Here is a 22,863-nt window from a genome sequence, read left to right on the forward strand (position 1 = left end):
AATGAAATTTTGCCTCCTGGTACTGGCCCTTACGGGTCAACTGTGGGCTTACAAATTGTAGCCTCGTGGAGACTACGTGTGAGGAGAAAGGCAAGTGAGTATTTGCGTGTGTGTGTGTGTGTGTGTATTATGTGAGTGCGGTTGTGTAAAAGAGAAAATTTTTGTCAAATCCGGGTAACTGTCTGGTACTGTCACTTTTTAACACAATTTTGCAGATAAAACGCTCCACAACCTTCTATTAAAAATGTTTACACTTGGAAGAGAATAGAGAAAAAAAGGTGTCGAAAAGACAATTGGAGAAAGTTTCCATCATGTACTCACTAATGCGAGCTTCGACAATTTTTTTTTCTGGTCATTTTCAGGAAATAGAAGAAAAAGTAGGAGGTGGGTGAATATATAGGAGGAAAATTTGGTTAGTTATTGTTAGTGGGGGAAGATGATGTCAAGGGAGGGGGTGAAAATTTTGCCAGTGACAAATCAAAAGTAACAAAAAATTATGCGCTTTTGCTTCAAAAATATTTAATGAAGTAGCAATTTATGATATCATGGTTCAATGATGTCGGTCTTTTGGGGCAATATTGTTGTTGACACAATAAAAAATTTTATATACATGTTGAGCAAAGTTCAACAAATTCCTGGGTAAAATAATTTCAAACTTGATTAAGCATATATTTACAATAGGAGAGAACTCTTTCTCATTCTGCAGGGCCCTCTGACGCGGAAGAGTGCTTGAATTGTTGGTCTCGGTGGGAGAGCCATCCACGGATGACAACATTACAACTTAAGCCTTTTTACTTAAGCCTTTTTTGGTGCATCGAGGGAAAGCCATCGATGCTATTGTTGTACTGTAAACTAAATAATGTTGTATTGTGAACTAATAATAATAAATTTGTTTCTGCGATCCGATCATCAGCGCCCTTTCTGAGGAAGAATTCATGGGCGATGATCCGCTGACAACGAGCGAAGTGCTATTCTCCTGTTGTCAACAAGTGCGTTACTTTTTTGTTATTATTATTTCTTTTAAATGGATTTTTTTTTCAAACATTTCGTACCTTCAGTTGGGGCTTTTTATATGTAGACAGCTGTTTTTGTTGGCCTTCCTCTTTTTGTTAGAGCAGCGTTTCTCAACCGGTGCTCCGCGGTGACTCAAAGAAAATAAAATAAATCAGTAAATTAGATTGATACATGAAAAAAAGAGGCATAAAGGGTTCCGCCATAAAAAATTATATATAAATCTGGCTCCTCAAGTCATACAGGGCTCCGCAATAAAAATTATATACTGAGAAGGGCTCCGCAAGTCAAAAAAGGCTGAGAACTCCTGTGTTAGAGGGTTGGCGATTAAAAGAATTGTTTTTGTTTGATTAAAAATGTATTTCTTGGTTGAACACATTTATTTGCAATTTTGTGTTCAGTGGAACTGAATTAGAGTTCGTTCTAAGGGAGGTCCAAAATTTGTTTGGGCCTTCGAAATTTCCAGATCTCATCATGTCGTAGTCCCCAACGTCTCTTATATGTTGGTGTTGTGAGTTGCCCATTCTGTCAAATTGATTGAGGTTTAATTCTTGTACGGATGACCAAATATGGGAGAGTTGAAGGTCCGTTCATATGTTGATGTAACGGAGGAACCAGTGCTTTTGTTAGCTGTCGAAGGATTTTATTTTGTCTCACTTGCAGGGTTTTTATATTTAGTTTGCGTTCGTGGGCGAACACCGATGAGACGTAAAGCATTGTGGGTCGAAAAAATGGATTTGTATAGAATTATTTTTTCTAATAGTGAATTTCGCTCTGAGGAGTTTCAGGATCAGTGAGGAAAGTTTTCTCTCTGAGACGAGGGCGGTAAAAGAAAAAACGTGGGGAGACTATGCTGAAGCAATTGACAATCGTACCAACTTACCACGGAAGGAAGTGTAATGTGCGTCACTTATTTTTGATTTTTCAGGTGACTAAAAGAAAAACGAATCATTTGCTTAAGGTAGTGGTTCTCAAAGTGGGCGCCGCGGAAAGCTGGTGTGCTATTGATGTGTACTTGTTAAGTGCTTCGAAGTGATTCTCAGACTGCTTTGAGAAGTCGCGGATAGACACTGAGTCTAAGGGAGTCGAAGGCGAAAAAAAGCTTTAGAGAACCACTGGCTTAAGGGTTTTATATAGACGTTGTTTGGATCGCAAAAAGAAATTCTTCAGAAGTTTTCTTTACTGTTTAATTCCACCTCCCCCACAAGAATTTCATTGGTGACTCCCTTTTAGTCCCCCCTTCCCGGTCTTCTTTGCCTCCTGCTAAAATCTACTTCGAAATGAACAGTGACTCAATTGGCACTGCTGCGTACTAGTTTCTTAATATTTTGATTATTTCTAAGTATGCGTGTACTGAGTACACTGTATTGATTGTTGTTGATGTAGAATTCTAATATATTCCATCCGTGCTAAATAGGAACGTTTAAAGTTAAAATATTACGGTATTTATGTGTTACGGTGAATGTGATAAATTCGGAATACATGTTTGAACGAAATTTATCAAACTCATCAAAATGGTCGGCTATTATGCATAATCAACGCATAGATGAAATTTACCCTAACAGACACTGCATATTGGTTTAATGTATTTTTTTACTTAGGGACAGATGAGCTTAAATTTCTGATCAAGACGTTTATATTTTGGGAGTTCTCTCGAGACAAGTTAATCGACGAAACCTCTTGAGGAACCGACCAGCAGACTCAAACTCGAAGCCTTTTAAAAATCAAAAACTGGCTTCAAAGGGGGGAAAGAGCATAGGAATGGTCCCGGGTACGGAGCCATTGTAAATATTTGCTTTTGTGTCCTACCTTCAGTAGTTCTTTATCCTATCGAGGTTTTAACATGGAGTGCTTGTGTGGATGCCGACTGAGGGACGCTAGTCTAGACTAGCGTTGAAGTTCCCTAGTTGAAGAATGAAAGGTTCCCAGGGATTTGTTAACTATTGTGATGAGATACTTGACACAGTATATTTAACTACTTATGTGGGGACGAAGAAAATGACATGAAAGCTCTCCGGCTTATTGTGGGAATATGACGACGCAAAGAAGATGCATATTCATATGGCGAATGAGTGCACAAAAACACGGGTGGCAGGCACAGAAGAGCGGTTTTTTTTTCTTTTTTGACACCTTTCCGTTTCCATGCGTCTAGTTTTGTGTCCGAGAAATACCACAATCACATATCCCGCGGTAAAGATGTAGTGAACAAACAACATCGTTCGTGTATTTCGGACAATTAAAACTGTTGTTAAGCACTGAATGGTTCTGTTGTGAGTAAAGTTGTCGTGGTGAACTGCAAAAAACTTAACAAAAAACATAAAGGCCTGCAAACAAAAAGCTACTCTTTCTTTCTACACTCTATAAGCTACACAAAAGAACTAGTTAAGCACTTTTTGTGCGCATGTTATTATATAAAGCAGCGTTTCTCTTTCCTTTTTTTTTTGCCCGTCGCCCCCTTCGAATATTTTTTTTCTCGTGGCGCCCCTGAGTCTTCGACCCTCATCTAGAAGCAAGATCGTTTATACGCATTGAATTGATTTTTTCAGTGAATTTATACTGAATGAAAATTTTTGCAAATAAAATTGGCCTCCAGACCACTGGCTTAGAATTTATTGAGCTGCCCACTAATCCGAATTCTATTCAGGACCGTATCAACATCATGGGCCCCCTCAGGCAAAGTGATGCTATGGTAGTCCTACACTTAGCAGGAAATAAACAGCCTACATATTTCCTACTTATTTTAAAAATTTATTGCACTATACAAAATATCATAAGGTGGAGTCACTTGTGTACATGAGACCCCCGGGCATGAACCCTCACAAGAGTGGGACTGACAGAGCTGCATCCCAGGGCCTGATATGGTTTTCATCATTTTTTGTTTTTCCCACTAAATTTAATATAGAGAAGGGGGTCTGTGAAAAATGTAGCCGGAGGCCTGCGAAAAACCCCATCCTAGGGAACCTGCTGCAAAATGTGGGGGGTGAGGCCCGGGTGAGTCCATGCCCTAAGACGGCCCTGGTTTCGTTGGATTCTGCAAGTGTATAGTCAATATAAAAGCATTATTTCTTCACACCTTAATTTTTCTTCTCAGCTCTCTGCAGCCCTCCAAACCACCTGTCGCGGCCCCTTTCTAAATTTATTGCATCTCCGTGATTCCTAAATTTCTACACAAATATTGAGTTTTGAACACCCCTCCCCAACCACTATTTACTGCTCCCGACATTTCCTATTATTTTACGCCTATGATGATGTGGTACTGACTTAAATTCTTCACGGTTGTAATCGCAACAAAATGTATAATGCATAACATGATTCTATTCCGAACACATTATTCGACCTCACTTGGTAATGCATAATTTCTCAAATTATAATGTTTTGTTTCGAAATTCATGGGTAAATTTTTTTCGAGTGAGCCAGATTAGTTCGCAAGCAGGGGTTTTTCCTCCATGTATTTCATTTCATTTTTATGTATTTTTTATTTATGAATTATGTGAAAAAAGTTTGCCGATTGCCCACAACTTCTGTAAATAAATGTATAGAAAAAAAAGGCTATGGAGTGTGTGTGTGTGTTGTGTTTTCGTTGGTGTTCACATTTTTCTAATGATTGACCAATTTTTCATGTACCAAAACAAGACTCAACTTGAAAGATAGAATTGCCGAAAATGTCAAAAAAGTAATAATAATAATGCAGCATAGTATGCAAGGGCGAAGCGAGAGGGGACTTGGGGGTCTGGTCCCCCCCCCCGAAATGTGAGAAAATTACCGAAAAAAGGGAAAAAGATGGCCAAATCCATTGTTCTGTCACTTTGGTCCCCCCTCCCCGAAATGGAAGTAGTGCCCCCCCCCCGAACGAAATTTCTGGCTACGCCCCTGATAGTATGCTTATTATCTTGGTTTTAACAATGGCTTTCCGCACATTTTATGTCAGTTACATGGTTTTCACATGGTCGTCATGTTATTGATTTTAAAATTATTATTATTATATATTATAAAAATGATAGCATGATATATTAGGAATTATAAAGGCGTGGTTCATTAAAAACTTTGGCTATTCTAACTTTCCAGGATGCCTGTACTCGTTAACAGGGCCGGCCGTCTTAAGAGCTTCATGGGACCCTGGGCCAAGTGGTTTTTCTGAGGCCCAACATAATTAAGGGGCTCTGGGCAAACCCTCTCGTCAATGCAGAAATCGGCCCAGACCAAAAGAAGTTTCAGACACGAATTATACATTATACGTATTCATCAAATGGGCTTCAAAACTGGGAGATTGGAAGTATGAAAAGATTGGGGAAAAAAGGGTCAAAAACCATAAATCTGTCTATCATCCTGACCCCCCCCCCCATCCTGTAGCAAGCCCCCCGACCGGGACTTTTCAAGGCCCCTCTATAGTTAATTTATAGTGTTAGAAAGTAGAAAACTAAGAATCAGGGCCGTAACTAGGATTTATGCCGTCCGGAGCAAACATCATTTTCGGTGCCCCACAACGATTTATAATGATAAAATTCGACTATCTTGTAATGGTGTTCTTTGTACCCCCGCCTCAAGGGCGTAGCGAGGGGAGGGGACTTGGGGGTCTGGCCCCCCCTCCGAAATGTGAGAAAATGACCGAAAAAAGGGAAAAAGATGGCCAAATAAATTGTTCTGTCACTTTGGTTCCCCCCCCCCCCGAAATGAAAGTGGTTCCCCCCCGAACGAAATTTCTGGCTACGCCCCTGCCCCGCCTAAAACAACTGCCCCCTAAATTCTGCCGCCCGGGACCGTCACTCTCCACCCTGCCCCCCTCTAGTTACGGTCTGGATAAGAATAACTGCGAACTCAGCCCCCCCCCCAGTGGGGGAGTGGCGGAATACGAACTTTTCGCTCATATTGCAGGCTCCTTTCAGCTACAAATGAACCGTGACAAGCCGAGAGCCGCAGAAATGAAAGTGAGCTGTTGCCTGTTAAAACGCCTCCTGTAATTGGTCGAAAATGAGCCGTGAATCGCTTCTTTTTTCGCTTGTGTTGCCTGCTCCTATTGGCTACAAATGAACCGTGAAGAGCCGTGAGCCGCAGAAATGAAAGTGAACCGTTGCCTGTTAAAACGCCTCCTGTAATTGGTCGAAAATGAGCCGTGAATCGCTTCTTTTTTCGCTTGTGTTGCCTGCTCCTATTGGCTACAAATGAACCGTGACGAGCCGCGAGCCGCAGAAATTCAAGTGAGCCGTGTCCTTTTAAAAGGCCTCCGGGAGCCGTTTCGCTTGCCACTGTTCTGCAGAACTTAACAACTAGTCTCTTCCCAAGTCCCCACCCTCCCTTCTAAGAAGACGTTGGCCACGCTTTCTTTTTCCCCCTTTTGCAAGGTTTTTTTGCACAAAAGGCTTTTACAATCCCCCTTTCGCTGCGTTCTTTTTTATTTACTATTATTTTTTGCTCTTTTACCTCGGATTGAATGCATCTCTTGAAGGGGAAGGAATCTCATTCTCGTTGTTATTATTATTGTTATTTGGTCTACTCACCAGTGCAGTCTTACGCATGGGCACGTCCGCGGGGAGGAGAGGTGTAGAAGAGGCAGATCTCCTGAAAATAAGATGTTCAAATTTCCAAGATTCGGAGTACTTTGAATTGATAGGCAGTAATTTTTAGCCAGATAGAGAAGAGCCGCAACTAAGGGGGGGGGGGTCTGGGGCTCGGGCGCTGGACTAGTGGGGGAGAGGAATGCACCTCTTTTAACTGCTCCTTCTACATTATACGGGGCACAGAAATGCAAGTTTGTTCCGGCTTAAAAAGTATCTAGGTGCGTATCCCTGGATTGGGGGGGGGGGGGGGTGTGCTCTCATTACGGCTCTGCTCTTCAGCTCGGATTTGTTGCTCCTCCTAGAGATGACAGAAATCGTTTTCCTGATTTTTCTTTTCTTGACCAGTATAAATTTTTTTTAGCTCTTCAACGTCGGATTTGGCTTCCAGCAAAAATTATTTTCCCCAATTGTTTTTTTGGTCAATAAATTTTTTCTGCCCTATCGTGACAAATTTGCCCCAACCCCTTCCTACAGTGGACGGAAATCATGTCCCCTAATTTTTTTTCGATTTTTCACTTCAGATTTGATGCCTTTCCTACGAGCAGACAAATCATTTACCCTAATTTTTTTTTGGTCAATAATATTTGTTTTTGCCCTTTCATCATGGATTTAGCACCCCACCTAGAGCGGACAGACACCATTTCTCTAATTTTTTTGGGTACATAAGATTTTTTTTTTTTTAAATCTCTCTAACTGCGATAGCCCATGTGAACGTACGGATCATGCGGCTGAACAGTCGCCCCTGCATTCATAATTTTCAACCGCAATGTAATTTGTTGTTTCAGTTGTGATTTTTCAATTAAAATTTCGTATGTAATTTCAGTCGTTATTATAATGAATAAAAGAAGGGGGGGGGATTGTCGACCTCTTCCTTTGCGACTATACCAGTGATTCCCAACGTGGGCGATGGAATGTTCCGGGGGCGGTAGAAGCTACGGGTATAACATAGGATCCTATGGCTTAGATTGCGTTGGGGGGGGGATGGGAGAACAAAATTTCTGAAGAAGGGGCCGTTGGGACAAAAAAAAGGGTGGGAACAATGGCCTATACCAATACATTTCTTTTGTGAACTGGAGGGGGACTTGTTATCACTCAAGTTTATCAACGTAACCCCTTGTGAACCCAACTCGCACTCTCGAAAAGGCTGTATTCCGTACGAGAACCTTTCGCGACTCCTTACAAAATGACTTTTGTGCGAGAGAAAAAAAACGGTGATTGCTTATTTTTATGTGAGATGTCTCGAAAATCTACATCAAAAGCTGTCCGGCGTATTAAAAAAGACGACCATAGGCAAAGATAGACTTGGAAGTCTGGAGGGGCGGCACGATGATGATGATGTCAATTCACATATACATTTATACATTAGATCAGTCGACTCTATCTTTGACGCTGGGGAAGAGCAATGCCCCACCCCACGCCTCCCGTATCTCCGCCCATGAAGACGACACAGGAGATGAATACAAATCGTTTATCGATTGTTACGTAAATGAGAACATGGATGTTCATGCAAATACAGTAATATGGAGATTTTTTTTCTCACCATCTTCAGGGCCGTCTTAAGAGCAACATGGGCCCCCGGGCCAAATGACTTTTCTGAGGCTTTTTTTCTCCTGAGACCCCCGGGTGGGCCCATGCCTTGAGACAGCACTGACCATCTTACGTGTCTGGTTTAGTGCACGAAACCATCTTCTATAAGGGGCCATTCAAGTATTACGTAAGCAGATTTTTAGCCATTTTTGACTCCCCCCCCCCCATTTGTCAGCAAAAGTCGCAAAACACTGACCCCCCCCCCCATATCTTCAGAAACGGGTGGTTGATGACGTAAGTAACCTTCAAACCCCCCTCCCCCCTTATCATCAAAAGTCAGCAAATCCGAACCCCCCCCCCTCTCGATGCTGACGTAATACTTGAATGACCCCTAAGGGAAAAAGTTTATTATTATTATTTTTGGAATGAGAGAGAGAGAGAAAAGCTTGATTTTTTGCATATTTCTCTGGTTGATTTTTTAATTGAAACGCAACGCGTGTCTGTCAACTGCAGCGTAAACGCAGTGTGCTGTAATTGAAAAAAAAAATCTAGATATCGTTTGCGGGGGGGGGGGGGAAAGGAAAGTAAATCACAAGAGTTTATAAAACCCTTCGCTAGATGGCGCTCTTGATCAACTCTTCAAAAGAGCCGTGTAAGAGCTGCGGTTCATTTTGGTGAGTGAGCGGTTCAGAGCCGCTCACGGAAAAGAACCGTTTTGCCCATCACTAGTTGTCAGTACATTTTCGAATCTATGAGCAATAATTCTTTCAAAGACCTTACTTCCATTAGAAAGTAAACTAATGGGTCTGTAAGAGCCTGGTAGCATGGGATCCAGGCCATTTTTGTGAATTGCACGAATGATTGAATGTTTCCAAGGGCTTGGAAAATAATTAAGGTTGATAGCTGCATTAAAAATATTGGAGAGAGTAAGAAGCATGTTGTGCGGGAGGTTCTTAAGTGCTAGATTACCAATACCATCGTAGCCCGCAGCCTTTTTTATGTTGAGCTTGTTAATGACGTCGATAACCTCCGTTATGTCAGTGGGTTCAATGTGCTGAGTGTGGTTATGTATATGATGATGTATATATTGTGCTACTCTTCTCCTAAGTGAAACCTGTGTATCATATGACTGAATCTGATTGGGTGTAAATTGTCTTTCAAAGGAAGTGGCAAGTGTATTGGCTATCTCACTGTCAGAAACAATGATACCACTAGGGCTTTGCAACTTATTTATTATGTTAAAACTCTTAGGTTTGCAAAGCTTCCACGCTTTCCATATGCTATTATCCTCTGTGGAGGCTGATTCAATGAAGTCAGTAAACCTACCGTTTACATGATTCTGGACTTCATTTTTAATTTCTCTGTTGAGCCTGTTTAGGGAAATTTTGTCAGTTCTCCTTCGATAACGCTGCCATAAACCACGGATGTAATTTTTGTGACGAATTTTTTGCAGGATATCTCTAGGAAGTCCATATTGATTTCCAGGCCTGATGATTTCATTTGAGGATTCTTTAATAGCATTTTGCATGACCTGCGTGAATTGAGTAACTGCGTCATCAACACTCTGAGCAGTATTTAGATCACTCTGTGACACAGTATGTTCATTTGTCAAAAGATCATGATAAACTGGCCAGTCAGTTCTTTTTACAATATGCCTTTTGTGTGTACATAAAAAATCAATTTGGAAAAAAATGGGATTATGAGGAGATCGAAGTATGTGTTTTGTGTACATTTTGATATTAAAAAGAAAATTCCTAGAGAGGCCAAAGTCAATAACGTCAGGTCGATATCTGACTTGAGGTGGGATATGTGTGGGTGTTGTAGACGAATGAATGTTTATAAATTTGTTAAGACAATACCTTCTCAAAATCCTACCACATCTATTAGAGCCGAGGCTATAAAAAATACCATTTTTACAATTCCAATCTCCTGCAATAAGCGTCGGCAAGTTAGTATTAAAAATGTGGTCAAGGAGTGGAATGTCAAGGCTATTCCGTGGAGGTTTGTAAATTGAACAGAAGGTCATTGTTGTTCTATTGATGATAATATTAATTGCAATAACTTCCATTTGTGTGGAGGCAGGGAGAGAAATTTCATAGAATGAAAAGGAATTGCGTACAAAAATTGCAACCCCACCGCCTCGATTGTGACGTCTATCTTTGCGTACACCAGTATAACCATTAATTTTCAATTGTTGGCTAGGTAAAAGCCATGTTTCATTCAAAAGCAATATATCAATTTGATTGTTATACAGTTCTTCTTTAAGTTCGTGTAAACTGTCCTTGATACCATTGGCATTCCACGCCATCACAGTTAATGGCCGTGGTATTGAATTCTGTAAATTACTAATTGTTAGGGAGTGCAAGAATACTAATCAGAGCTCTTACCGCCAAATTAACCTTTTTTGTAGAAAAACCAGCAGCATATAAGAGTTCCGTAAACATTCCCTTAAAGAGAATGAATTCCGGAGTATTTTCAATAATTTCTTGATGATATTCGGTTGAATTTAAGTTTGAAATGTTCACAAGGGGGTTCATTGCATTAAAATCACCCTCAAGAGCATTGTTTGCTTCCTGGGGGATGCAGTTCGTATTATATCTTACCTCCGTCATCATATTTTGCACATTCACATCATTTTGCACAGAGTTCATTTCATTAGTTTGTTCAAGATACGAAATATCAGATGTAGACGTAATATTGAATCTGTTAGTATTCAATATGAGTTGGTGCAATACCTCTCTGTAGGAGATTTTTGCATGCAACTCGGTGAGTGACAGCTTGGCTTCCTTTACTGATTGATTAATTAATTTATCCCTAGCAAGCGGATGGGTGCCAACTCTAACTGTATTATGTACTTCAATTTGTTTTTTGATGTTATCCTGAATTTGTTGGTAATTTTCATTTTTTTCAGTATTTTCAGGGACATTTCACCTCTTTTTTTGTGCAGAGGGGCTAATAGTAATTGTTCCAGTTGTTGGTGTAACAGTTTCATCAAAATTTATAAGATCAGTGTTGACATCTGTTGCCATATTTACATTTTTATCAGTACTTTGCCCCGCAACAGATTTCTGCAATTCAGGGGGAACCTTTGGGATAAACACTCTGCCCCTATTTGTGTTCGCAATTGGTCGTTTTGGGCAGCCTGAATATGTAGATGTGTGCTTGTCACCACAATGAAAGCATCTGATTTTCTCAGGGTTCCCCTTATCCTGACAAAATCTTGTTTCATGTTGGCCGCTGCAAAATGCACAAATAGGTGACCGTCGGCACCTATAGGCACTATGCCCGTACTCTTGGCATGATCGGCATTGAAGGGGCCCTTGAACACCTCTGTATCTCTCAATCTGTATATTTATCTCTGCTATTTCCGTAATGTTAGCAAAAAGTTTCTCAGCAACTGGAATTTCCACCAGAAACAGTGGAAGAGCCCTTCCCGTATGAAAATTCCTCATGTTTGTAACCTTTAAGGGGTTAAAACCCTTGCTTTCAAGGTTTGACTTGATTTCGTTAGTATTAACATTAGCAGGCAAGCCTCTAATTACAAATTTTAAAGTGCGATCTCCAGGTGTATTATAAGTATAGTATTTAAAATTTTTCTCATCAAAAATTCTAGTCACCAGTCTGTGATCCTTTTCTGTATATACTTGAAATACCAATGTATTTGAAGTCGTTTTAAACTGGGGAGGCACCTCACATTCTTTCTTAATTGAGGCAAAATCTGTGAGCCATTGTTTCCCCCAGTCTGATAAAATGATGGGGGGGGGGGGATGCCCTTGTGTCCCATTAATTTAGTATTTTGCATTGGGGCTGCCATGTTCACTTTGAAGGTGTTCCCTTTATCAGTGTCATCAACAGCTGTTGTTTTAGCAGATTTCTTTTTTTTCCTTGACACGGAAACAAAACCATTATTATTCACTTCAACATCAGAAATACCATCAGAAATACCATTACTAATTGGCAAGGTCCCATTTGTAGGGTTCTCATTAGAACCATTATTACTGTTATTGTCAGTATTATGAATAGAATGATCAATTATTTTAGGTGTCCCTGAGGTGCTAGCATCCTGATTTATAGGGGTCTCCTCAGCAGTCAAAATGGGGCTGTTTTCAGGTGATATTGGATGCAATACCGCCCCAGTTATATTGTTAGCTATTTCATCAGAAGTATTGCAGTCATCAGATGATCTTTCAGATCCATTACTACTCGACGATGTCGAAGAACTATTAGTTCCATTAGTAGAACTTGACTCCGATGTCCCACTGCTATCCGCACTACCCCTATCAGAACTAGAGCCACTTTGTCGCTGATTACTTTGCCCATTAGTGTCAACATCATTTACAGATCCCACCTGAGGGTCATTTGAGGAGGTTTGAGCACTGTCACTCACCAAGTCACCGCAAAGTTCCGTGGATTTATCCCCAGATGTATCCAGAGAACTAGACCTCTTTTTATTTTTTTTCTTATTTTTCTCCTTCCCAGCCTTATGAGATCCAATTTTCGGTGTCGAAGTTAGGGGGGTGACATCAAAATTTTTTTTGAACATAGCAGATTGCTTATGCTTAGGGCTTCAGTGAAAACCACGCATCGAGCTTATATTATTGGAGAGAGGATCCAGCCGCTGCGACGGAAGCGACATTGAATGCAAGAGAATCACGTGACTCGGTGAAAACAAAGTTCGTGCCTGGCAATTTCTGCATTGAAATACTGTATACAGTTCGGTCTTTAAATATTGGGTTTTAAAGATTTAAAAAAAGGATAGAGAACTCATCTAAAGATGAAAAAAGGTTAAATTATTTATTTCATTAATACTGGAATAATTTCTTTTGTTAATGCTGAAAAATTTCTTTCATCAATTCTTGAATTTTCCTTCATTAATTTTGGAATTATCTCTTTCCTTTATAGAATTATCTCTTTAATTCTGGAATAATGTTTCATTAATGCTGAAGTTATCTCTCAGTAATTTTGGAATTACCTCATATCTCTGTGCTGAATTTTTTTTTTTTTCATTTGTTTTAAAATCCTATCCATGCCATAAGTAGCCTGACCATATTTCCTCGAGAGAAATACGGGACATTGGGATTCCAAATACGGGAAAATACGGGACATCGCCAAAAATGACGCCAAAACCGAACAAAGTTGCCAAATATTGTTGAAATAACGAGAAATCACAATGGCGGGAAATGCAGCATTACTGCTAATTGCAGTGGATTAAAAGGAATTCCACGGAAAAAAATTTTCACTAAGACAAATGTGGGAGATTCATATACTCGTTTATAGTTGCAGTTATCATAATATAATTTATAAGTTGAAAATAATTTCAATCTTTGACTTCGATAAAGAATAAAAATTCAAGTAGGCTTCGTGCAAAATACGGGAAAAACCGGGACACTTTTGCTAAAAAGTCGGTACAGCCAAGAACACAGAAAATACCGGGACTCTCCCGGGAAATACGGGATATATGGTCACCCTAGCCATAAGAAAATAACGGGAGATTGTGTGCGTTTTCACCGAGTCACGTGATCTTCCGACGAATGATGTGACGGACAATGTTTTCAGCACTGCCAAAGCGAAGACCTCCGACGTCATACTCCCTCCAGTATAAATAAATATAAGCTCGATTGGGACCACGAAATAAACTTGATTTGTTTTAAGGCGCGTATACACTAGCGCGCGGATCGTTAAATGCAAGCATTCCCAAGCGTTCGCAATGCATTCAGTCTAGAAGAAACCACGCACACCATTGTGTACCGTGACAAATGTACGTGACCATACGTATCACCTTTGAAGTATATGTTTCTGGTGTTTTTTTATGTTCCAGAATTATTTTACCATTCTTAATAATGCCAGATAACTTAATCCTTGAAATAGCACTTATTTTCCTGAGCCATCATCACTTATCCTGTAAGGATGATATATAACGAGGTTATTTTTTTCAAAGGTGTTTCTTGTCCTCCAAAGACCGGACAAGTAAAAAGGCGAATTTTTTCTTTGTCTTCATTTGACTATTCTGGATGAGGGAAGCCAAAATGCACCCTTCCACCTTATGGAAGAGTACAAGGGAGATTTAGTGCGGCCGCTCGGGGCGCCGCGCAAGAGGGAGCGCAAAATACGAGATGAACGGGCGAAAAAAAAAATTATTTTTTGTCAGGAATTGTTTGGATAAGTTGTGAGGAAGGGGCGTGACCCCAAGAGCTGACAAGGTTCCAGCTTGGGGGCCCGGGACTGAATTCTTATTATTTTTCTCTTTTTTCACATATAAATTAACTGTAGAAGGGGCCCTATGGGAAATATGGCTTTGGTTCAGCGAAAGATTCCAGTCTAGGGGCCCTCACGCCAAATTTAGGGCTATGGGGGGGGGGATAGGCAAGAGCCGCAAAAGATAAGTTCTGCACGGGTACAAAGCCGCCGCGATAGCTTACATTCTTGTATCTGGTATTACGGCCACAGGCCTTGTCTATTTTCTCAACGTTTCCGTTGTCGAGCTATGACTCAAAAACGTGATATCATGTGAATTTTTACTTTGTTAAATTTTAGGGTCATAACTAAAGTTTACGCTGCCACCACTTACAACCTGCACCCTCGCTTAAGCCGTCCTTGCAAAGCTAAATGACACACTTATGAATTCGGGATGGGTGATAAAGAAGCGAGCACAAGCACTTTTTAAATCCTAGCGAATGCTTTTGAAGTAGGCATTGAATCCCTGTTCAAACAAAAGACAAAGCCCATGAAGCTTGAAAGCAATAAGTAATATATGTAAATAGTAAATATAAATTTAGGGGGATCCTCACAGATAGATACACGTACCTTGCTTTAGATGAAAATAATGAATTATACAGAGTGAATTCCGCTTATTCAAGATACTCGCCTAAAGTACCGAAGGGTGTTTAGAGGTGTCGCGATTTCGATACCCGGTTTGTCCTTGTCAGGAAAAACGTCACTGGTCACTTGGGTAGAACGGGTGGTTGGCTTGGCCGACGAACGAGCTAACAGCAATTTTCGCGGCATAAAGGATTATGGGAGAGGCGGTCGGAGTCACCCACCAGTATTCCGCAATAAAGATGGGACTCTTTTGACTGATCTTCGTGCCTCCTTTTTTTCCCCCATGAGGAAAAACATTTGCCATGCAGGTAATAATCACCGAAGCGACCCCCCAATCTCGCACATCTAAACGGGGCTATAATGTCATATACTGAATCGGGAAGGGACGGGGCGTGTTACCTCTTCCATTCAGAAATAGGATGCAAACAACATTCAATGCTGATTAGAACGCTCCCGAGACAAAAAAAAACATCTTTGGTTAAGGATATGGAAAGAAAACCTCTAGCACTGCTCCAGGAAAAATAATAAAACAGACTAGACTGTGTGTGAACAACTCGTTATAAGCGAGAAGACGGATCATTATTCGTTCTGTTTTTTGCTTCTTCTGGCGGTTCAGTACAGTTGGGAAAATTATTGGGTTGTTGGTGTTTTGTTCGTATAGTACACCACCTGTTATAGAAATTGTGAAAAGTGACGTTATCAAAGGGGTGCACGCCAGCGTTCTTTTTCCTGTTTTCAGATCTAGTAACCCTAGTAACCCCATGAGCGCAATTTGAGTGTAGGTCTTGTATAAACTTCGCAAATTCAGGTTTTTTTTAGACTTAACACAGTTTTTTTTCATAACCTATTATCCACCACAACTCGAAAACGGTTTGGAATAGGACAGGGTTGGTAGAGTGATTCCATGTTCCACCTGGGCCCGTCTATCCCCCCGTTTCATTCGGCAAAACAGGTCATGTCCCCACTGACCGTCTTGATTCCTTCACTGGTGGCGGTCTTTGGTGGAGCCCCCCCCCCCCCAACCAGAATTTTCCACACAGGCCCTTCTATAAAAAATTTGTAGCGTAAAAAATAATATTCATATCGGGCCCTCAGGGTTATGAGACTTATAGATAAGCCATTGGTCTTTACATATCTAATCTGAATGAATTAAGCCAGTGCTTTTCAAAGTGTGCGGCATCATCAACTTGCCAGAAACATCGCGAGGAGTCGGTGTAGTGCAGGGGTCCCGGCTGACACACCGCGGGCCACATTTAACCTTTTTGGTTTTTGCCAAACCTGCGGGCCACCAAGTTATATAAGCTTGAAATTAAAGCTATATTATTTATGGGCTTTTTTTGCACACGTTACCAAACAGCTTGGTGTTCCATAAGTACAATGCGAACCATATATTGAAGACCCCTGGTGAAGTGGTGTCTGCCTGTTCAATGCCCTGCTATAGACGCCACCTAATCAAAACTTGAGAGAGAGAGGACCCTTTCTTTGAATTAACACTACGGAATAGTATAGATTCTACTCTGAATAAATTTGTAACGTCTAGTAATGAATCTCTGTGCCTTTGGTCACTTTGAGGAATCAAATGGAATAATCTTTAACAATACGATAACGATTAATCTTAAAAAATTTAATTATAACGAAAAACTCCACTCTCTTGCAGTCTCTCAAACAAGTCAAACTTGTGTCAACGCATAGAATAATTTATTCATTTTGCATGAAAACGTACAATACCCAATACAAGAAAAAAAATAAAATAACGCTTTTGAAAATTTGCTAGAACAATACAAAGAATAGGGGTGGGAAGTGACAAAGTCCATTTTGGAGCAGCGAAATTCAGGATTTGAAGCAGATATTTATGAATTGGAGCAGCGAAATTAACTTCCAAGTATATTTCAGTTAGCCCCCTACCCCATTTCAAAATAAAACACACAACTGCACTGTCTTTTCTTATCAAACATCTTTTCATCAGCTTGTTTTTGGTGTTTCAGGATTTTGACCCCTTGTTTGAAAAAGCGGCTGTCATAAAATTTTTCACACTAGTCTATTTAAGATGACACACTTTTTGCTTATTGAGGGCACTATTTGCTGTCTGGAACAGCAGCAGTTTAAATGGGCTAAAAATTTTCTGTAAGTTTTCATTTTTTTGTATTCGGAAAGTAATTGCTGCAAAATGGGAAAGAATTTCGAAAGAATCAACGCAATGTTTGGCAATTCAGCACTCGTTATTTGGCGACATTGGCGATTTAATGCTCGTTATTCGGCAAAGTTTTCAAATTAGCATTTGTAATTTGGCGCACTTGCTCTTTCACTCCCGGAATAAAAATTTTTTTTCACAAGACATCGGGATTTGACGTAATTTCTGCTGCTTGCAGTGGCGACTTTTTTTTTTTTGAAACGGAAACTGAATCACATTTGCGCTTTAAAGCTGAAAGACTATTGCAAACCATCTTCAGTTGTACGATCACGGATGTTATCGAGGTTTCACGATGGAAAGCCCGATGAGGGGCCGCAGGTTATCCCAATCAGTTTTTCGGGAAAATTCAAAAATTCGCTACTTTCTCTGTAATTTCAACTTTTCTGGACTTCCGGCAACTCTTTCAACGAGAGACCAGATGGATTATCGGTTCGACATGCTTGTAGCACTTTAAAACAAAATAAAAAACTGTTTTGGGGTAAAGTTGCGAAGGGCGAATGAAAACCAAATATTTTTTGATTGAAAATTTTCGTTCAAATGTAAAAAATATGTCTGTAGTGCTTACAAAGCGTGAAAAGCACACATGGTTAGCCCGCGAATTTTTTTCCCAACACTGTACTATACAGTGTAGCCAAACTACATTCCAACTGAGACCTCTATTTTTTTTGAAGGTCACGAATTAGCACAACTACAGAAGACGGGAGGTGGCGGCGCTGAATAGTACAGAAGAATAAAACTCTTCTCGGAAAGAATCGTTTCGCGGCAAGCAGGAACAAAATTTTTTTTTGCGTCCTTTCCGAAACTCCGGGCATACTGAAGCAAAATTTGATATTTTGGGTACTTGGCGCAGAAAAATAAGCATGGCGCAAAATGTTAATGGCGGTGCAATTGACACAGAGTTCCCACCCCTGAAAGAATAACCATCTGAGAAACCACAAGACAACGCTTTGTATCCTTAGCACGAATCGGAGATTACCAATACATTAATCATCATATAAGCACAATGACATATGTAAGGCGTGACTGGTAAGCTGAGTGAATCACCCCTCCATTCAAAAATGAGAACAGCCTGATGTGCTACCACAGTATCACATTCTTCTCTAGGTTACATAACAGGTAAGCTATTTTTTAAATTTTCTCGAACCTGTTCGTTCATGTGGTAGCTGTAATGTAATAGTTGTTGGTACACTGAATAATGGAGCAGGGAATCAATACGAACTTCTGTTTTGAATCGGGTAACACTGCTACAGAAACCCACGAAATGTGCATAGAGATGAAGCTGTATCTCGCAATATAGTATTTCAGTTGCTCACACGCTTCTGTGAAGATCGTGAAAGTGTTAAAGATTAGCATCATTGTGGGAGACCAGTGATGAGCAGAACGGCGACACATGTTGACAGAGATCGGCAGTTATTGATTTGAGATCAGCATTTGTCCATGCAAATTATGGCGGAAGAATTGAATCTTCTGTGTGAAATCTTTCAAATCATTGTGACTGAGGATTTGAGTAAACGGAAACATTGTGCGGGGTTCATACTTTATAACTCAAGTGACAAACAAAAACAACTATGAATGAAAAGTTGTGCTTCCCAAATTTAAGGTTTTTTTTTCCAGACTTGCCGCATTTTTCTTCCATAATCGAATATCCTCAATAGTTCGAAAACGGTTCGAGATAGGACAGGAATTTTTGGGAGTTTCCATTTTCCTCTTGGGCTCGTCCAATATCCCTCCCCTTTTGTTTGGCAGAACAGGCTACGTTCACTCTGTATAAAATATGTCCGGACCGACCGATTCTTCATTACCGAGCGGAAACTGATGAAGATCTAAATATGAAATTTGGTCAGTACTATTTTATAATGCAGACACTCACTAAGAAGGGTTTTTTCAAAATTCAACTCATGGAGGGGGTCATAACAATAAGAGATCTAAGATAAATGTTTATCAATAATCAGTGATGAAAAATATGACAGCATCATGAAAATTATAATGGATCAAGTCCATAGAAAAAAAAACCCAATGAAATACAGCTATTTGCACAAGATCATTGTGAAAAGATGATGATTCTGAAACTTGTACATTTCATGATGAACATTTTGCACAGTTCAAAATCAAAAGACGAATGGATCCAGTGCAGCATTTTTAGAAACTTTGCTTGTGAAATATAACGCTTGAATACAGAGATAGATCACACTTTTAAATGTGTTTCTTGCAATTAACACGAGAAAAATGGCTACATGAGTTTTTAAATGTAAGTTAAATGGTCATATAAACAGACGATCATAATTTTCTTTCATGTGAAATGTATAACTTAGAAGACAAGCGTAGATTTTTAATTTTTAAAAATAAACTTTGATATACGTGCCGGAATCTAAGGGCTGAGGCCATTCAAGGCCCCCTCCCCAATAAATTTGGTAAAGAGGCCGAGCCCCCAATAACTACTTAAAAAAACCAATGCAATGCACTGTCCTCCATCTGTGTATGCACTGGAGTCCTGTATATATGGGACGACCAGCAACTTTCAGCCCCTCCAATGTTTTCTTAACGTCGGCACCTCTGGTTCTTGATGAATAAATTTTATTACAAAGGTATGTGCACCTTTCTCAAAAAGAAAAATCATAACGATTAAAGGAAATATCCACAAAACAATGTGTCACATTCTTAACGCAATCTGGTTATTAAAATAATACAATTATTTTAATAGTTACTTCATACAATCTAACATCTTTATACATTATTACACTTAATACATTTATTACTTGATACAGTATGGTTATTAAAGTAATAGCTACATACATTGCCTAGTGAAAGCAATGATCACTACCTTGCAATAATGTGATCCAATGAAAACAGTTCAGATATGTGAAATATATGACTGAGATATAAAAATTTCTCCCATAATATTACAATAAAAAAAAGTCTTGCATAATCCTCTTAATTTGGAAATGTTTCACATTTTTTTATATTAATCACAGGCGAACAAAAACATATTCAGCCTAATTATACTACATTCACTAGCCATTCTACAACATATTAACGGTTTCCCAAGAAACTACTTAACCATCGATGATAGGTACAGACCTGCCAACCTCTGATGAAAAAAAAAGGCCAACATGGCCTGTTTTCCAATTCACAGGAAAAAGAGGTGGATTGGGGGACTACAAATTGATTAGGAAGTTATATCTGAAGATGATGTCACTCTCCACTATCCATATGAAGGTCTTTAACAGCTGGATGATGCAAAGATATATTCAGAAAAGAAAGAAAATTCAACTGCTCTTGCGAGGAATCGAACCCATGTTCTTTCACTTTCCGGATGAACGCACTAGACTACAAAGGCAACGAATATCTCAATCTTTCCTTGGAGCTTGGGTGCACTGAATGGGACTGTACATTTGAATGGTCAGACCTAACTCAGGCCAAAGCTCACAACTCAACTTTAAATCCAATTTCTCAACTGTACAATTTTTTCAATCGCAGACCTGTGTAATGCAGTTTTCCAAGAAATTACTTCCCGTCGGTGATGTAACTTCTGACTGAAAAGCACAAATTCACTTTTCATATTTAATAACTTTCTTTGGAGAATTTTAATTTGACCCTTCTGTTGCTTTATTCCTTCCCTATCCCATCCAGTTGAAAAGTAATCTCTGAAATATCTTGGAAAGAGTTAAGAATATTCTTATGTCCTAACTTATATTTGACAGCCAACAATAATTTCATTTCAATTTCCTCCTGAATGCAACAACTTGTGCTCCTTCGAATAACTCCATGAAAATTTCTTACTAAACCTGCATTCATGTGGCTTTCTCTACAGTATGAACTCTTCTGTGTCGGCTCATATGGCTGAATTGAGAATAGGTTTTACCACAAATATCACACACGTGTTTCTCTCCAGTATGAACTCCTCTGTGTCGGCTTAAATGGCCGTTCCGGGAGAAGGTTTTACCACAAATATCACACACATGTGGTTTCTCTCCAGTGTGGACTCTGTTGTGTGCATTTAAATGGACTGATTGAGAAAATGTTTTACCACAAATATCACACACATGTGGTTTCTCTCCAGTGTGGACTCTCCTGTGCACATTAAGATGGGTTAATTGAGAAAATGTCTTAGCACAAAACTCACACTCATATGGTTTCTCTCCAGTGTGGACTCTTACATGCACATTTAAATTGGATAATTGAGAAAATGTTTTAGCACAAAACTTGCACTTGTGTGGTTTCTCTCCTGTATGGATGCTTACATGTAATTTTAACAGACCTCTTTGAGAGAAAATTTTATCTTGTGACTTCTCTCTAGTGTGAACTTTTCTGTGCTTTTTTAAAGCACTCTTTGTAGAAAACATTTTAGCACAAATATCACACTCATATGGCTTCTCTCCAGTGTGAACTCTCCCGTGTACTTTCAAATCACGGATCTCAGAAAACATTTTATGACAGATATCACATTTATATGGTTTCTCTCCAGTGTGGACTCTTTCGTGGCGTTTTAAATTGCCGAAAAAAGGAAACATTCTACCACAGATACCACACTTGTAAGGCTTCTCCCCAGTGTGGACTTTTTCATGACACTTTAATTGGTGTTTTTCAGAAAAAGATTTTCCACAGATATCACACTCGTGTGACTTTTTCCCAGCGTGGACTTTTTTATGTTTTTTCAAACTTCTTATTTTAGAAAAAGTTTTGCAACAAACATCACATTCATGTAGCTTCTTTTCCAGGTGGGCTTTTATGTGCTCATCTAAATCGTACACTTTAAGAAAAGTTTTTCTGCAAAATTCACACTCATGTGATTTTTCTCCATCACAGAATTGATCAGAAACAGTTGATTCAAACACTTTCTCACAAGTTGTTGTTAAGACAGAACCACCTTTGTTGATGTCTTCTTTTGCATCATCTTCATTATGTGATCTAAATGAAAATTCATCCATGATGTCAGAGGTCTATTTGAATAGCGAGAAAAGAACCAAAAACCTTGTTCACCATCTATTGCTTTTATTAACTGGGCTGTCATTTGATAAGTTCTGTCTTCAAATCCAGTTGCAGAAATTTGGCTATTTCACCCTGCAGATTGTGATGAGAATCTTGAAATACCTGCGAAAGAAGAGATATGCCATCATTAAGTCTAAATCTTTTTTTCCCCCAAATTCATTCATATTTATATATTTCATGGAGATATAAAACTTGTGGAAATTGTAGAATTATTATATAACTAGCGATTTTCAATTGGTGGTTCATGGATAAAAAGGTAGTTTGGAAATACTGCAAAATGTTCCATATGTTGACCATTATTTCTATCAGTGATCAAGTATAAATGAGTTTCAATCCATAAATGATACCAAGATATTCATTAGAAACCCAGATCCTGACCGCACGCTTTGTAGAAGCATATAAAGTAAAATATGTTATTGTTTTGAGGGTGAGGAAGGGGTGACTGCGAGCATAGTAACAATAATGTGGAGAACAGTTTTTATAGCAGATGAACTATCTACAAAATTTGTTGAAAAAACCAACTGTTACAATTGCCAGGCTGACCCGTTTCATAACAAAAGTAAATAAAGCCTGGATGTATTAGTGCAGGAGTTTCATCATTGAATGTGCAAATAAATATAAATTGAATGCTTTGGGATTAATAGCAAAATAAATTTTTAGTTTTCAAGTAAAATTCAGTGTCCCATAGTAGGAAATAAAATTATAACTAAGGGAGAAAATCATTGTATGAGCTTTTGAAAAGTGCAGAGACCTCTCATAGCAATAGGAAAA

At 39.3% G+C, this 22,863-nt stretch overlaps 1 protein-coding gene across 4 annotated transcripts in view; it reads right to left on the reverse strand.

Moving 5' to 3' along the window:
• Positions 1 to 19,809: 19,809 nt before the first annotated feature.
• The window catches only part of LOC149068345 (uncharacterized), a 49,476-nt gene continuing 46,422 nt past the window's right edge, over positions 19,810 to 22,863 (reverse strand). For all 4 annotated transcript variants that reach the window (XM_089251446.1, XM_089251445.1, XM_089251444.1 and 1 more), the window contains one exon: positions 19,810 to 22,194. In XM_089251446.1, the coding sequence (XP_089107572.1) occupies positions 20,895 to 22,031 (1,137 nt within the window). In that variant the 5' untranslated portion in view covers positions 22,032 to 22,194 and the 3' untranslated portion in view covers positions 19,810 to 20,894. The remainder of the gene's footprint in view (positions 22,195 to 22,863) is intronic.

Source organism: Pholcus phalangioides, unplaced genomic scaffold (genome assembly GCF_987345545.1).
Source record: "Pholcus phalangioides strain wild (caught in Gottingen) unplaced genomic scaffold, Ppha-v1.0 ptg000027l_1, whole genome shotgun sequence".
Taxonomy (NCBI): Eukaryota; Metazoa; Arthropoda; class Arachnida; order Araneae; family Pholcidae; genus Pholcus; species Pholcus phalangioides.